Raw genomic sequence first — 17554 nt, 5'->3', positions numbered from 1 at the left:
AAATTCACCATATAAAGCTTTCCTTTATTCTGCTTCAAAATACTTGTTTATGCTGGGCTGTTCTGTCAAAGAAACCACAGCATTAAGGTAGAGAGTGCTGTGCCACTGGGATTACTTGGATTACCAAGAACCTTTCCACCTAAACTAAGGCTGCAGCATATTTAAAATATGTCAAGGATGAAAGCGAACATACAGATATGAATCATTTTTCAAGCCTCCTATCCCTTGTGCCAAACTTCAAAGCAAGCCTGCCTGGGCTTGGGCTAGAAGTAGAGAATATCTGAGATGAATGCTCTCTGTAATCACAATACATGGGCATTACAATTCTGCATTTTTAAAAAGTCCTAATGTGGTGCTTTAGCATAACGTTGAAACCTCAATCTACTATCAACTATTTATGAAAATGCTCAGGAACATAAGATCCTCGCTGAGTCAAACTGGGGATCCCTCTAAACCAAGATGTCCCAGCCCTGTGGTATATGAACTCAGGTCTATCAGATCCAAGTGCAACAATCCTCTGGGCCTTACCGACTTCTGTTGTGAGGCAGATGATGGACGAATCTGTAGGTCAAGTAGTGTCGTGCACGCAGAAGGCTCTCTTTCTCTCTCTCTTTTGGCATTTCTTCTTGCTCTGTATTTTCTGCACCTTTTTGGTTTTGTTTTTTGCTGCAGTTACTTGGCAGAAACCCCAAAAAGCCCTTATCCCAGATGGTCTGCAATGCTAGTTTAGTAACAGATGTTAGTGCTAAAGGTTAAACCATTTAGATTTTGATGGATGGCATGTATTTATAAACCGAAGTGGTTAATGTGTTAAGAAGCCCAAGGTACTCCCTTCCATGCTTAGGTACATAGTAGGAAGACAGCATTTATAGGGCTTATGTGCAGCACATTGCACCTTGGCGACCATTCCTCCCTTGAATGTACATTAAGGGACTGAAACAACTCAATGGTTTCATGCTTTAGGATCCATCCAGGGAGATCTTTGCTTTTATGAAAGTGCACAGCTTTCCCGGATGTGCAAATAGGAATTTGTACAGAATGCAGGGTAGAGTATTTTCTCATCAAACCAACAGACACTTCACTGACTTCAGTGCACACACTATTCTGTGGCTATGGTGATGTTCTCCAAACAGACAACACCTCCTAAAATGTCTACTCTTTGGAGATTAGTTATCAATCAGTGATGGAATGTGAGCAAAAAAGCCCAAGCTCATACTAGAGTTACATACAATTTTGAGAAACTTCTCCAACACTTTTCAGATGTGAATTTGCACAGAGCAATAGCATGTGGTGGTAGCCTGTACTCCATATCCAATGCATACTCATTAAAATGTCTCAACAGAGCCTTCTGTATGCAGCTTCATGTGTAGAGGGCTCTATCCACATGCATGTGAGCTTTCAAAAGGTATTTTAATGCATGTAGGTAAGGGGTGAAGCTGCCACTGTGATGCCACCCCCATCAGTGTACAAATTCATATCTGAAAAGGGCTCATGTGTCTTCCTTATACTCATGTCTCTTCCTTATACAGGTATATGCTACTACAGGAATCTGGAGTTCCCTACAGTGGGTACCCATATCAAACTTGGTACGTGTTTCAATGTTAAATGCTATGCAGTTGCAAAAGCACTACTCAAATCATATCACCCTCAATTGCTGTACAAAAATATGGAATGACTGCCTAAGACCAGTTGGGAAGAAGTAACTGAGTTCTCCTATTAAGCATCTGGTTTTAGATACCGTATATGTGCCAATTGCTAGGGATTAACACAAAATGGTAACCAATGGTACCTGTCTGGCTACTGGCCACAAATTCTTGGGGTAAATCATTGCTCTGTCACAGAATGGTGTTTCTGCGTTTAGACTTAAGTCATGTTTAGAACAGAGCCATTGAAACCAATGAAGCTTAAGTTAGTCTAACCGAAGTCCTATTGATTTCAGTGGGTCTAACCTAAGTCTAGATCCCAACCCTTAATGCTTAGTCATGATAATTTTGTGATATCCAAAAGCAGCCAGAAAATGCATTTCATGCTGGAAAGGTCAAATTTGTCAACCTGTGCAGAATTAGTTGTGCTTAAGCCCATTGATTTAAATGGTATTAAAGCCAAATGTAATGTGACTTTAAATCACATGCTTTGCACTTGAGTATTATGCATATTGCATGTGTGGAGGCCCTGGTCTGAACTGAAACAGCAATGGCAGGAAAAGGAAAAGCCCCCTATCCCCATGTTACGGTCGTGAAAGAAAGACCTGAATTAGGAGAATGTAATTCTGTTGATGTGATTAAGCTGCTAAATCTAGATCCAAATAGAGCTTTTTGCTGCCTGAAATCAATAATTATGTGATTTCATTTTGTGTTCTCCACATGAATACTGATAGTCCTTTCATCTGCCCCAAATTGCAATATCCAAATGTTTGGACTTTGGCACAATACAGGTTCCCCTGAAAGGGAATAGCTCTTTCCATTACTCTTCCAGTTGTCCAAACATCAAAACAGTTGGGTTTTTCTTCCTCTTCTCTCATATTAAATTAGTTATTTATACAATCTGAGTTCCAGTCAAATAATTAAAGTAGCAGCTATGTGGTGTCTAGCAATGATGTGTTACATCTTTTTTAAATGTCATCTGAATGTCACTTGCATGAATTCAGCATCAAAAGACTGTGCCAAAAGGAAATTATAACACCCTGGAACCACACAGACATACAAATGAAAGCAGAGGTAGAATCAATGATACTGTCTGCAGAGAATAAGTGATAGAACAATATTTTCCCAACTGTTAGTAATAGGTTGTCATTATATTCCCCAGAGGGACTTTCACATAACACAAGATGGGTCTTGTGGTTTGGAGCCCTTCTTGTAAAAACATGGATATGTGCAGCTAGCTCACTCAGTTTAAATACAAATCCTACATCAGCCTGTTCCAAAATAACTGAAGTTAATGAGAAAGTAAAATTGTGGATAGTATCAAGCCAGACTAAAAGAGGTCATGAAGTTAAACAAGCCACCAGGAGTGGTAGCAGACACAAGCATCAACCTCACACTCAAGGTCACCATCAACTCAGATTGTTGCAGCCAACCACATGCTGGGCTCTCCTTCTCCACCAGAAATGTGGTCTGCTTCATCTCATGCTCCATTGGCCAATGTATCATGCTCGAGCTGCTCACCCTTGGCTGAGAGCTGTGGGATAAGAGCCCTTTTGCTCATGCCCTTGCTAGGCATGAGGTTTAAGTATGATACATGGAGATATGGGAGAAAGGGGAGGCTAGTCTTCCCTGCTGAATCTCTTTCTACTAACACACCAGCCCCACTTTCACTTATTCATGCTGATATAATTTATTTATTGGGCTCAGGAGTGTAACACACTACATCACTGAAACTGCACCTGTCCTTCCTAACAGGAGTATATGTACATTATACATAGTACTTGAACAAAGTATTTGTTCTCTTTGCTGCCTGAAAGGATCATTATGCAGATGGGGGCGGGGAAGAGAACAGCCATTGGTTCTATCTCACTGAGGCATTGTTGTAAAGCTGGTGGGGAATACATTTGCAGAAAAAGATGTTGTGAAGTGCACAACTCCCTGAAACCAGGAAAAAGCCATGGCACAGGCACCTTATTCTGTTCCCTACTGTTGTCTACCCCCCACCTCACTTTCAGATCAAACAGTAATGTTTCTCAGCATGTTTCTCAGGTATATGCATGACCGTGTGAAATTGCCTGGAAAATTCAGAGCTCATATTTCTTAGGAAATGGTCTGATGGGAAATGGCAAGAGCTGAAGGGATGCGTCTCAGGAAGAGACTCAGGCTACATATAAATATATATAAAAACAGAAATTGGGTTTGTTTTTTAAACCCACTGTGGCATGAGCCCAGCTTTCCTCATCCTCCTTTCAGATGGCATACATTCCTGTCTCCACAATGAATGCTGATTTTCTCACAGGTTTGGTTTCTCCCCTCATGTTTCTTTGTTGTTATTGCTGTACAAAATGTTGTTTATATGGTTATACATTTATGCAATCATATGGCATCTGAATTTGTTTCATTTGTATGTATGTTTGTTTGCTTGCTTCCTTACTTGTTTGCTCAGAAATGTGAAAAGCTGCTCCAGGGTGAGGTGTACTTATTTACATTTCCTTTTGTTTCTACAGCTCGGTATGTTCACATGTCTCCTATGAATGTAAATCTTAAAGCCTATACCTGAGAATGCCCTTTACTAGTATTACTTAAGAAAATAAAGTAGTATGAATATAGTAAGAAGATGATTTAATGCTTCTGTTTATTGCCTGGCACTGATTAGCTAGCCTGGAGGGACCATTGTCACGAGACAATTACAGTGGTGCATGTGTTTCTAGATAAAACAATTCATGGCAGGGACCTAGCCTGTCACATCTGTTTTGAGACATCTGCCCAAAGGAGAGGTTAAACAAAAGTTTACATTTTTCAGGGCTGAGCTTCTTCACTGGCAACTTTTCTCTTTCCTCCTTAGGCATGTACACAGGTTCCAGCACTAACCACAATGGACCGTCACCTGGTCTCCTGCCACCATCTCATGATGTACCTGCAAAACAACATATGCTTGAGTCCTCCCTCACCAATGCACACCATCATGTGTCACCCATAGAAGGCACCAGAGAAGGGTATGTTGCCTAGGAATGTGTTTTTAATGCAGTCCAATGTATGACAGATTAATGTGTGTTGATGCATGTATGCAGTTGTGTGCATACAGGCTCCAGTTGCAGGTAATATATTTGGATTGTGGAAATAGCCCCCCACTGGCATTAGAGCAGTGTGGAGTATTTTTCTCTGGAGGGCTACAGCCCCTACGCTCCATTCCCCCTCCCCACAATAGCCTGTCAGCATTCTGTGCCCACTGAGCATGCTCTCCTCTTGGTGGGCTGTTTGCAGGATCCTTTCTCCAGGTGGGTTTTTGAGAGAACATACTTGTGCACATTAGAATACAGTGGTACCTCAGGTTACAGACGCTTCAGGTTACAGACTCCACTAACCCAGAAATAGTACCTCAGGTTAAGAACTTTGCTTCAGGATGAGAACAGAAATTGCATGGGGGCCCCATTAGCTAAAGTGGTACCTCAGGTTAAGAATAGTTTCAGGTTAAGAACGGACCTCCAGAATAAATTAACCCGAGGTACCACTGTATTGATTATCTCCACTGATTTCTAGGTGCAGTTCTGACTTCAAACCCTGGAAACGTTTTAAAATGGCTTGTCAGGAAATGGCCTATCCAGACAATGAGACTGTCCTCTGTACTGTTTTTATATCCACGTGTTTCTCCCTTTGGCCTCCTTCTCCAGCCACCCACTTTCACCCCCCCCCTCCACACAGTTTCCAGGGTTTACTCTCTCTTGGTCAGCATTCTTTGGCATTGAGTTTTCATTGGGATGTTTTGGAGGCTTTCTCCACTTTGTCCTCTCCCTGCAAACTCCTGATTTACCCTGAATCTGCTGGTACTTTGCCCTGGTAGGTGATGCTGTTCTGGGTACATACGCCAAGGCCTAAATTGGAAATAGAGGAAATGATCATAGAATCATAGTTGGAATGGATCTCAAGTGTCATCTAGTCCAGTGTTTTTCAACCTTTTTTGGGCAAAGGCACACTTGTTTCACGAAAAAAATCACGAGGCACACCACCATTAGAAAATTGTTAAAAAATTTAACTCTGTGCCTATATTGACTATATATAAAGTAATTCTCTTGAATAGGAATCAAACACAAAGAAAGTATTTTATAATTACTTTATTATGAAATAGTAAGTAAACATAAATATGAAAAATTATAAAATACTTTATTCAGTGCACAACCTGGGCCTGTTTGGCTGAACACAAAGACACACACGTAGCTCTTCGTCAACAGCTCTCAGTCTCTCTCTGTATTTAGTTTTTATAGCAATCATGCTTGAAAAGCTCATCTCACACAGATATGTAGTGGAAAATGGGAGCAATGTCAAAATAGCTTTGTTTGCCAGAAGGGGGAACTCCTTGGCAGTATCCAACCAAAAACTGTCCAAAGGTAGATCAGCAAATCTTAGCTTGAAACCACGATTTTGTCTCAGTTAAGTTAGTTCCTCCTGCTCCTGTAAAGTCATGTCCTTTCCACCAACTGATGCTGAGCTATAAGGGTCCCTAACCCAGTCAAGGCATTCAGTGGAGACTGAAGAGAAATAAAATGACAACTTCTCCGGTCCTCCTGGTGACTCAAGTCGCGACGTCTTCTTCTCTCCGCTGCTGCGCACACTGTGCTCAGGCGGGAAGGAAGTCGGAAGATGATGTCCTACTGTGATAGGTCCAGGCTGGAGTCTGGACCAATCACAGCATGGACATCAGAAAAGGGGAGGGTGTCCCCCTGAGGAGCGCCAATCAGCGCCCCTGCTGGCCGAGGGTGGGGTCAAAAAGCCCACCCCATACCCAGGACACAGTCCGGCGCCTGCCTAGTGGGCGAAAATTTGATTTTTTAAAAAAATCTTTTGAACTTTTCAATTTTTCCCACGGCACACCAGGCAACATCTCGCGGCACACTAGTGTGCCACGGAACAGTGGTTGTAAAACACTGATCTAGTCCAAGCCCCTGCAATGCAGGAATATTCAGCTGTCCCATATGGGGATCGAACATGCAACCTGAGCATTCTTAGGACCACACTGAATCAAACAGGATTGCTCTGACCCTTTCCTAAATTTAAGAAATTTAAGAACCAAGCAACTCTGTTCCCAGATCATTGGGAGGGTGGAGGGGGCTTGATGTTGCAATCATGTCCAGATATCTAATATGGATCAATGAGAATCCACTGCCAGGCCGCAGCTCTTGAGAGGATCTTGCCACCTGTCTCAGGATCCCAACCTGCAGCCCTCCAAATGTTTTGGCCTACAATTCCCATGATCCCTGGCTAACAGGACCAGTAGTCAGGGATGATGGGAATTGTAGTCCAAAACATCTGGAGGGCCGAAGGTTGGGGATGTCTGTATTGGTATTTACTGGCTTTGGTCACAACTAGATTAAAAAGGTGTTGTTTTTTACTAGCCATGTCATGGAAGAGCATGCTAATCTATTACATTCCAATGTTTGGGTACTTAAGCAAAGCAAACAGTATAATGAACAGTCACATCCTATCCATGTTTATTCATAAGTAAGTCACACCAAAGTCTGTTTAGGATTGCAGCCTATCATTAACCTAATACAAGAGTAATAGCACAAGCCTTTGTGCATCTACTCAGAAGTAAACTCAACTATGTTCAATGGAACTTACTCCCAGGTAAATGTGTATAGGATTGAAACCTAAAATAATGAAAAGGCTCTAGCTATGATGCAAACCTCTGAAAACTAACTATGAAATTTCAGCATAGTACGTTTACATGCTTATTTTAAAACAGTGTTACCTAATTTTGTCATATGGTGATTTGATTGTTGGTGGTATATTTTGACTAGCAATAAAACTGCAAAGTAATTGTAGTGTTAAATACTTTATCAGCAAATGCACTAAAATATACATTTTATTTTTAATAGCCTTTAGTTTAATTGCAGGGTTTCAAATCTAAATAATATCTCTAATACATTGTGAGCTATATTATTGTGGAAAATTAAATTAGGCTTGAATTGGCCTCAATATGGGACTACCCATATGTACTTAAGGACCCTATTTATTTTTGGCTAGGGGTTCTTGGCAGTGGCAGATTGAAAAATATTGAATATTGGTTTTAAATGTTTTGCTACTTAAATTGTGTGTGCGGATTTTATTTTGTTCATGTTGCCTGTTGTTCTAACCCACCTTATGACCTCCAGGCAAAGATCAGAATATAAATCTTAGTTTAATATAATGTAAATAAATCAGATCTTTGTGCATAGAGATTAAGTTTGGCTTGTGATGGGATGACTGTGTGTGCCAGCATTTATTTTGAGAGTATATGATAATCTTACACCTAATATTACTTATGCATATTAAGACTACATATGCACCATACATTTAAGGTGCAATTCCCTCCCTCAAGAACCTTTGAAACCATCATTTGCTAAGGATAGCAACAACAACTACTACTACTGCTTCATTATTTATATGCCAGCCATCTGACTGGGTTGCCCTAGCCACTCCTGGCAGCTTCCAGCAAAATATAAAAACACAATAAAACATCAAAATCTTCCCTATACAGGGCTGCCTTCAATTGTTTTCTAACAGTCAAATAGTTATCTGATGCTGGGAAGTGTAGCTCTGTGAGGGATAAACTACAACTCCCAGGATTCTTTGAGGGGATGCTTTAAATATATGCGCACACACAATTGACCTTGTTTGTTGGCTTATCAACAAAAGAATACACATTCAGTGCGATTTGGCTACTGAAATTTTTCACCTTTGTCAGTTAATTGTAGCGAAGGGAACATGAAGAACATGTAGCTCTCCATATCTTGCTGGACTGCAACTCCCATTCTCCTTTACCATTGGCCATGACAACTGCGGGTGATGAGAGTTGGAGTGCACCATATGGAGGGCACTAGTTCCCCAGCCTTGCTGTAGTGCACCTGCGTTCCCTCAGATAAAAATGTATATGGCACAAATTAAATAAAAACCCATCACTATCCTTTTTTATGCAAGCTGCTATACACTTCTGGCAAGCCTGCAATGTTTTGCCTCATTCATCACCTATCTCAGCCTCCATGTTTAAGTACATGTACAGAATTTCTACACTGTGAACCAATGTGATGACAAGGTTGGATTCCTGGGTTTAAGTCTTTGGGACGGACCAAAATGATTGCTATCAAAAAACCGTAATGATTGAGTCATCAAATATGGGAGAAGCCAAAAGCTACAAGAAGCAGAGCACAAGAAGTCTACTCACGTTTGACAGAAAGACTAAGATTTTGATTTAGAACCTTTTTAAAACAAAAAAAAGTCCTTGTTATACCATTCTTTGCCAAAGTCAATAACAAGTGCAGCTCTCAGTTTTCCCAAATGGTTTGCTAAGACATTTAAATAGTTTGACAAAAATTATTTAATTTACTTGAAAATGTTCTAACAAAATCTGACTTCATTACCAAATATATTTACCCTGGCTACATATGAGATGTATAATATTTTTTCCTCTTCAATAAAGAAGTGTGTGAAGTGTACAGAATGCTGGATCAAGTAATTTTATACTAATTTATATTAATATTAATTAAAGGAGAAGTGTTTGATTTAGAAATATTTTGGCATATAGAAAGTGGACCTTGTCATGATCCAGTTTTTTTTTAATGTTTCAGGTAGTGAAGTGTTATTTTAGCATTAGTTACAACACTCACCATAAATAATGACAAGCTCTGTTTAATTTCACCAGTTGTGAAGATAGTAAAATTTGATTTGTGGCAGCCTGAAGATGGAAAAACAACACGGCATCTTAAGAGTTGTCTGCACTAAAAAAAAGTTTACAGCTATATGTGTGGTGTAGAATGTGGTGTGCATGTACTAGTAAGTACCGGTATATCTTGTGTCCACAAACTGTTATGTCTCCCACAGGTCTCAATGCTGGTCCCAGCTTGCTCATTTTGACTAGATATGTTGAACTGTTTTTATAGAACACTCTTCATAGAATAACAAGAGTTGGAAAGGGGCTAGATAGACATCTTTAGCAAGGAAGGAACCCGCCACGTAACAACTTTTAGCATATCAATCCAGATATTCTAGGTCATAGCGTGTCATTGCCAAAGCGTGGGTGTGTTTCAAAAAGCATCTGCAAAGCAAATTTATGTAGGTGATTCCAGTAAGGAAGACAAATCTACTGATTTTTTCTAGGGGACAAAAAACTTGTGTTAAATATCCACGTTATCTTGGCTATAATTGTGCTATTTTTCAATTGGTGGGTGACATTTGAATTTTTGCACTTGTATGTGGGATAGCCATTGAGTATTAGGAATATTAAGTACAGTACAGTGGTACCTCAGGTTACAAACACTTCAGGTTACAAACGCTTCGGGTTAGACTCCACTAATCTGGAAGTAGTACCTTAGGTTAAGAACTTTACGTCAGGATGAGAACAGAAATCCAGAGCGAGAAGCATCTTCAAAAGATGGTTGTCCACCCTTTGCTTGAAGACCTTCAGAGAAAGAGCCTCACCTCTGGGGTAATGAGTGCTGCTATAGGCTAGACTGAGATAGTGACTGGCCCAGTGTTACCCTGTGAACTTCAATGTTCAACTACACCACACTGACTTTTTCACCTTCTGTGGTTGCCCTTCTGGGTTCCACCGCTGCCCTCCCCCCATAAAATTATAGCCATAGTGAAATTTCCTGCATATAAAGGCCTGTCCTTGGGCAAAATAAACTACTTGTTTAATTTTTATTGGGTGCAGAATTTTGCTTTTAGGGCAGAATTTAGGTTATGTTGGTGCAGAGTTTTCCCTACAGACACATGCAGTTCTGGCAACAAATATTGACAACATTCAATACTGCTAAAATTGAAGTGTCCCACTTTTTTGTAATAATAAAGTAAAAGGAAACTGTTGAAAAGTATAATTTTGGTAGCATCCAGCACCTTCTTTAAATATGCATTCATGTGTGAAAGATGTAGAACTGTTTCTGTTCCTCCTTCTACTTAAAAACCTCCCCCCCCCCATTTAAAAGATAAACTTGTCAGACTAGTTTTGAGTTTTATTTCAAATTTGGTTAACTTCTGCATGTCAGTCTATGTTGATATTTTGTGCACTGTGACCCATTTGGTTTTTTGTAAATTCAAGTGGCCGGTGTATCTGTGCTAAACTACAAGGGAGTCCAAAATATCCTGTTGAAGTTGAATGACAGAAGAATTCCTGGTTATTCTGATCTTGGTAGTGATTGCTTCCTTTGCTAACCCTTGAGCCGAGCAGTCATTGTTCACGGAGAGGATAGAAGCATATTGCTGAGTTTCTGTTGAGTTCCAATATAATGGACTGTAGTAGAGCATACAAGTATCCAAGAGTAAACTTATTGCTGCATGCTTACACATTAATGTAAAGCTATAAAATAGAACAGTTCTTTGGGAGAGTAAACTACAATGACTGATTTAGTATTGTGCTTTTGAAGGAATCCTGCATATTCTATAAAAGAAGGCAAAGGCACCTGGGACTGATTAGTAGCAAAGTTCAGCAAACTTCAGATAGAGGGTTCCCCTCCTAAAAACTGAACGGTTTAACTATTTCCTGAGCTTGTGTTGACAGAAATTCCCCGAGGGTAGGGCCAAGAAAAGAAACACGTGGCAAGAAACTGGGCATCGTCCAGAAACTAGATTAGTAGAGCTTTGCACATCATTTTTAATATTATTGGAAGAGATGAAAATCGATGTTAACCTTTTCTCTTTCTTTTCATTTTGCTTTGGTCTTTTGATCCTGTAGCTGACTTGAGAGGTTATTTTTTTATATAATTTGAGTGATTAGAGTGCAGTTTTTATAAATGAGGCATTTTGCGTTTATTTGTTATAGTTTACTGGTATAGTATTATTTTACTTAAGGCTTGTTTACACAATCATGGAAAATATACGTCCTGAGGTGTCTAATTTATGGCTCCTACCCTGAACTAACAATTTGGTACGGTGCTTGTTTACATAATCAAGGAATCCTATCATGCTTTTGCCACACCTCCTTGCACAGTAATTTAGGACAACTGTAGATCACACCAGTTAGCTCTGAATTGTGAACTCTGGGAAAATACCATATTGCAGTGCTTACAATTTCTTATGGGCAACTATGTCAGTAACATTCAAGTCGGGGAAACAGTTCTTGATTTCCCCCCCTGAATTCCATTCTGCTTCATTCAATCTTGCCTAAACTTCATGACTGCATAAACAAATTTGAGGCACAAACCAATTAACTGATGCTTATACCAAGATGAGTAGTTCTGTAAAAGAGTCCTTAAAATTTCCCCTTGGCTGGTTATCAAAAAATGGTCTGTAGTTTTTACAAATTTTGATATTTCCCTTTGGCATCCTAAAATCTTAAGTATTACAGTTAAACATAAACATTCGACAAGTTTCTGACATTTACCCTAAACTTTCTCTCTCTCACACACACAAAATTAATGTAGCACCTCCTGGTCCACCTTGTGCACCTATCAGAGTACACTGTTTATACTGTCATGTAGACCACTGATGTGAGTGGCTGACATGCCAGCAAATGGTAGGTTATAATGTATGAATCGGCCCTTAGTCTCTGAGGTTTTACTATACTTTTGCATTTCTTTGTGTTAGCATTCAATGAATAATCACCCTCCATGTCAACATTTATTATATGCTATTTGACAGTACTTGATAAATGGTTTGAAGTACAGACAAGCACCACATCACAAAACATATTGGAATTTATTTGAGATAAAGTACAGATGGACTGAACTCTGGATCTGATCTTCTTCCTGCTGAGATGGATGGAAGAAATATTGGGATCCATTGTTTAGCAGAGGAATTTGACAGTCAAAGCTGTCCTTCCAAAACAACAACAAAGTGAGGCTGTTCATATTGGAAACATCCCTGTCTCTGTTGTGGTCGTATTTTACCCCAAGTATAAGTAAAAGAGAAGTGGATTTCTCTTGAGTTTCAGTTTTATATTCTCTTAAAGTAGTTACCAATTACACATGCTGTACTGTATTTTCTGTTGTCAGGAATACATTAAATAAGATTAGCTGACTGTAAAGCAAGATGAGTGCCGCAACCCTAAAGTCATCTGCGACTGGACTTAACTGTCAGGGTTCCTTTACCTTTACCTTTTTAGAGCGAGAAAAGGCTTACCTTTTCATCATTTTAGTCTTTAATGGCTTTGGAATAGTTTATTCTGTAAACCCATTTACTGGGAAGATTTTAAAAGTAAAATAAAATCTGAGACGTTATTTATTACAAAATACATACATTGCCGCTTCTCAATGCAGGGCATTGGAACACAGGAAACTGCGTTAAACCAAGCCAGACCATTGGTCCACCTAGCTCAGTACAGCCTACAATGACTGGAAGTAGCACTCCAGGGTTTCAGCCAGGAGTCTTATACAAAAATGAAAACAACGAAACCATTTAAAAAACAAATTCTTGTTTTTTAAAGCTAGGAATGGCTGAAGATGACTCTGAGAACCTGGGTCAGACCAGTTATCAAGCAGATAACTGTACCTCATATGGATTTATTGTCCATGGCTGCATCTGGATCAGTGTTCTTACAATCTTTCAATGTATGGAACACCTAAAATATTTTTACAGGTAAACCTAAATGTGTCAGACATGTAACTAAAAATGTGTGGTATACAGTTACCGTAATCAGAGTGAGGATTGTGTTGTATAGTATTAGAAAACCTGAGTTTGCAGCTGAATAATTTGTGTACTGTATGGTCTTTTAAAATCCATTTGTAGAATGCTCCAAAGAATCCCTAATGCATCCACCACAATACTTTTCTTTCCCCACTTCAGAGCATATTATGTCAGGCACAGAAGGTCTAGTTGGAGGTGTCTCCTGCCTAAATTTTGTGTGGAACACCCTTAATGAAGTATTGCATCCACTCACATATCTCTGTGCTATAGTGACTCCCTGCATAGAACACTGAAAGCCTTTAAATTATCAGAACACCTGAATGGAATCAAGGGTAACTTTCCCTGCCAAAGGTATATGAGACAACGCTAGCAATATCAAATAATTAGGCAGCCCATCTGCCCGTGAATTTGACCTCATGATCTACAAGGACAGAAGCAAAGAAAACACATAATCTATAGAATAGATGCCATACTGTACTTGCATCCATATGGCTGGCAAAACGTGTATCATATTATTCTTGGTTTACACATTGCTTATATAAATCTAACACAGATGCCTCACTCTTCTGCTCTGCCCGTGCCATTCAAACCAGACAAATTCTGGGAAGGGTTTCACTTAAATGCTACTCTTTCACACACAATTCCTAACAAAATGAATAAGGTTTTCAACAGAGCATGGATTGCATGGCGGATTTTGCCCTATGGTTTCAAGTAGCTAACTGAAACACGATCAAAAGTACTTTCCACAAGTTCTTTCGCCAGTTGTCTCCACCCTGAGGTACATGGGGATGCCTAAGGCATCAGTGTCATAGCCTTTACAGGATTAATGAATGGTGATAGGTTTCTCAGTTAGAACCTTCATTCATTATGCAAATCTCTGGACTCTTCAAATCATCAAACATTCTTGCTGACTACCGTGATTTTCTACAACAATCCAAGCCAGGGCTAGCTTCACTGTGGCTTCTGATTGGATCGTATGTGGTCTCCCCTCTGCCTTGCTGCTTTCCTATATTTGGCAATGTGCTTGAAAGCTCATGAATTAATAAGTACACCTGCTTTATTTCAAACATGACTGTGGAATACTTGTTACTTGCATGATTATCTTTTGTAGTAAATGCATCAATAGGAAGCAGCGCTCAGCCTTTTGAAGTTTTTAATAAGTTGCTTTTGGGCCAGTGGTGGGACAAATAATAATACTGGGGTTGTGTGCAAAGAAGGAAGCTCAGCTCTTGCAACTGGAAAACAAACCAGCTCAGGCATTTTTGATCAATTAAAAGCTCAATGCATTCTAAAAGGATGAAGTGCTCCTATGCTATGATAAGTAGATGCAACGTACTCTGTAACTGTTGTCAGTAAAACTTTTGCAAGTGATTAGAGATTTGGGACTCAGCTATACAGCTGCAAATAAAACATTTTAAGTGTGTTTTAAAGTTCAATAAACAAATGTGACACTAGATGGCGATGGTGAGCTATTGCTAATTCAATATATTTTTCAAAACTTTTTTAAAAAAGCATTTTCACAGCTTTTTTATATGTGTGTAGATTCCACCTTGGCTTTTAAAAGTATATTTCTGTTAAGCTATTTTTGTTGTTGCTGTCATGTCTCACAGACAAATTCGTAGTTATTAATACTGTACTTTTAACTTACATGAATTGTAAGTAAAATTCACTCACACACACATACTAAAGCTACACCTGCCCAAGTGTTTCATGCACTCAATGATATGGGATCAAGTTTATCATCTCTCTCGCTCTTCCTTCTTGTTCTAGGATTGTTCCAAATATTCATCCTCCTCTCGTTAGTCCATTGAAAACCATAGTTGCTCCTCCCCTACTTCCGAAACACAGCTCCCCATCATCACACAGCCAATCTCCAGGTGGGCAGCACTTCTCAGCAAATAAAACATATACGCAATTTCAAAACCAGTCTGCACAGCAGGGACCACAAGGTAATTCTATACTATGTTCATGCATATGTGTGTGCGTGTGTTGATGCACAGTGCGTACAAGAAATGCCAAATGTGTGTGCAGATTCATTTAAAGAGCTGACCAAATAGGGGATAATGCACCATGCTGCTTGTCCTGACATCATGGTGCTATGACTTATGCTGTGAAGTGGAATAGAAATAGTAGGAACATGTTCACTATGGTGACATTAGTACAGTCGGTTGTACAACCCATTATAGACGAGAAGGATTTGAGGCTGCTATTCTTGACAGCAGCTAAATGTTCCTCATAATGTTTAGTTATGTCTGGAAGGTCTGCTAATATTTTCATTGACGCTCTGCATTGTTTGATTGGTTACAGTGCTTACTTACATTAAGGCAGCAAATGGCAACTGCACCACATTTATTTTGTATTGAAAGCACTTCATCTAATGCAGTATGAAAGAGGAAAGCTATAATTAACAGTGACATAATGGGCTGTAATCTGTGATCAATGATAACTATTTATGACTGGTAGAAGCAGCCACCCTGACAAGCTAATGCAGTGTCAACCAAGTGCTTTGTATAGGTTTTGAAGCGTACAAATGAAGTAGGAGCTTAAATACAGATGTGGAAACTGTGATAGTGTGTTCTGTTTAGTGCTGCCAAATTTCCATGTATTTCAATGGAAGGTGCCCTTTCAACAAGACAGAGCTCTTTTGAAAATGTGGACATCCAATGTGAAATGTTTTTATGTTTGTTGGCCTTAGTACTACAGGTGACAGCTGCCTCGACTTTGGGAAAGGGTATGTCCTGTGTATAAGCTAGCACAAAAGAGCAACACACAGGGGAAATCCCCACTCCATCTGAGCCCATTTCCAATTATATACCTGTCCCCACCATTGCCCATTTGATTTGGGTACAAGCAGGGCTACTAACAGTCATGTGGTCTTACACAAGATGTATAAGGCTCAAGCTCAGTTAGCTGCAGAAATTTCCTGAGTTTAGTATTTTTTGGACTAGTTCAGGTCTGTGTGGCTCAAGCAAGGCCACAAACCAGCCAACAAGCATCAGCAAATGACAGTATCAAATAAAAAATGATAGCAAACATTAACAGTTTATCATCAACAAAGGATAAACAAAAACATCTATATTAAGCCAAAATCCATAAGTCTTGAAACTAGGCTTATAAGCAAACCTAAATCCCTTTAAAGATATCTTTGCTTTTAAAAAAAAATGGAAATAAAGTGTAATTTTACACTAATTAGCAAACTAGAAACAAAATACATTGTATAGCATAAAACATCCTATAGTTAAGTATATCCAAAACATTGCAAAACCATGTTTTATATCTGGAAACAACTCATTTCTCCTGCTATAGTCAACAAAAGGGTTCTGTGTTATGAATGTAAGTTGTCACTGGGTTGTGACCAATGCTCCTGGCCCACTCATGCATCAGACACCAACTTGCACAATGACGCTTATCCCTCTCCCCTGCAGCCCTCTGTGTGCCCTCAAAATCTAATCCTGATGGTTTGGGAGACCCTCTGGAGCAGATTTTGGGGGCACACGGGGAAAGAGGAAGTATGGTTGCAGAAGTGGATACAACCAATTTCATATTTTTCTTTAAATCTGATATAGTGTCTCAATTTAACCACTGAGGCAAATTTGCACAATTTTCCTGTCCATTCTCTAGGCTATATCATTGAAACCCAACATTATCCTAGCAGCAGTTATCATATGATCATACCTTACTAGATCATGAACATATTTCAAGAAAAAGAACAACAGGGTCTAGTTGAATTTTATATATTACAGTTATATCTACAGTTATATCTAAGAGTTCAGGAACCCCCCCCCCCCAAAAAAAAAAATCTGTGTCTTTACATCCCCACTACATTTGGTTAAAATCCTATTTTTTCTTGGCACTTCCAGTTTATATTGGCGAGTAGTTATTATGTAGTTATTTCTCAGCTGTGGAGTAATGTACTATCTATACATTACATAATGACATAATTTTATAGCAGCTGTCCCTTATGGGCCATGTTTAAAGAAAATGTATGTGCACTGTTCCATAATTTTTATCAGACATCCATTGGGGTATTTTTACCTATATTATTGGGCAAATAAACCATGTATTCTGTAATGTGTTCTGATTCTGTGTCATACGACAATTTTAGTTTATGGATTTTTGAATGTGTATGACTGCTGTTCTCAATAATTAATTACTCAAAACTCCATTAAATCTCATATTTGCTGGTGCACACTAAGATATTCCTACAGAAATGATCTCATCTATAAGTATTCAAAGCAAGTTGCATTTTTCTATTTAGTCTTCAATTTATTTAATCTCAGAATATGTTAACGTGGTGTTCTGACTCACAAAATCTTTAA

At 39.2% G+C, this 17554-nt stretch overlaps 2 protein-coding genes across 16 annotated transcripts in view; one reads left to right on the top strand and one right to left on the bottom strand.

Moving 5' to 3' along the window:
• LOC310846337 (doublesex- and mab-3-related transcription factor 2-like) overlaps positions 1–17554 on the bottom strand; it is a gene marked incomplete at its 5' end in the record, with an annotated part of 76263 nt that overhangs the window by 25259 nt on the left and 33450 nt on the right. For 3 of the 10 annotated variants that reach the window (XR_014565256.1, XR_014565257.1, XM_083742672.1), the window contains one exon: positions 4444–4560. The exons of 5 other annotated variants lie outside the window; for them this stretch is intronic. Of the gene's footprint in view, positions 1–3308; positions 4561–5359; positions 5516–8851; positions 8876–17554 lie in introns of those variants that run through there. 2 more of the 10 variants (XR_014565254.1, XM_083742670.1) reach the window with 2 other exon arrangements.
• GLIS1 (GLIS family zinc finger 1) overlaps positions 1–17554 on the top strand; it is a 193791-nt gene that overhangs the window by 166939 nt on the left and 9298 nt on the right. For 4 of the 6 annotated variants that reach the window (XR_014565253.1, XM_083742612.1, XM_083742611.1 and 1 more), the window contains 3 exons: positions 1530–1586; positions 4489–4639; positions 15006–15184. Coding sequence is in view for 5 of the 6 variants with exons in the window: in XM_083742612.1 (XP_083598738.1) it covers positions 1530–1586; positions 4489–4639; positions 15006–15184 (387 nt within the window). In the remaining variant the exon portion in view is untranslated. The remainder of the gene's footprint in view (positions 1–1529; positions 1587–4488; positions 4640–15005; positions 15185–17554) is intronic. The other 2 variants (XM_083742614.1, XM_083742615.1) reach the window with 1 other exon arrangement.

This window comes from Podarcis gaigeae (genome assembly GCF_964106915.1).
Source record: "Podarcis gaigeae genome assembly, chromosome: 6".
Taxonomy (NCBI): domain Eukaryota; kingdom Metazoa; phylum Chordata; class Lepidosauria; order Squamata; family Lacertidae; genus Podarcis; species Podarcis gaigeae.
Note: the sequence above shows the minus strand (reverse complement) of the source record. Positions and strands in the feature narration are given on the sequence as shown.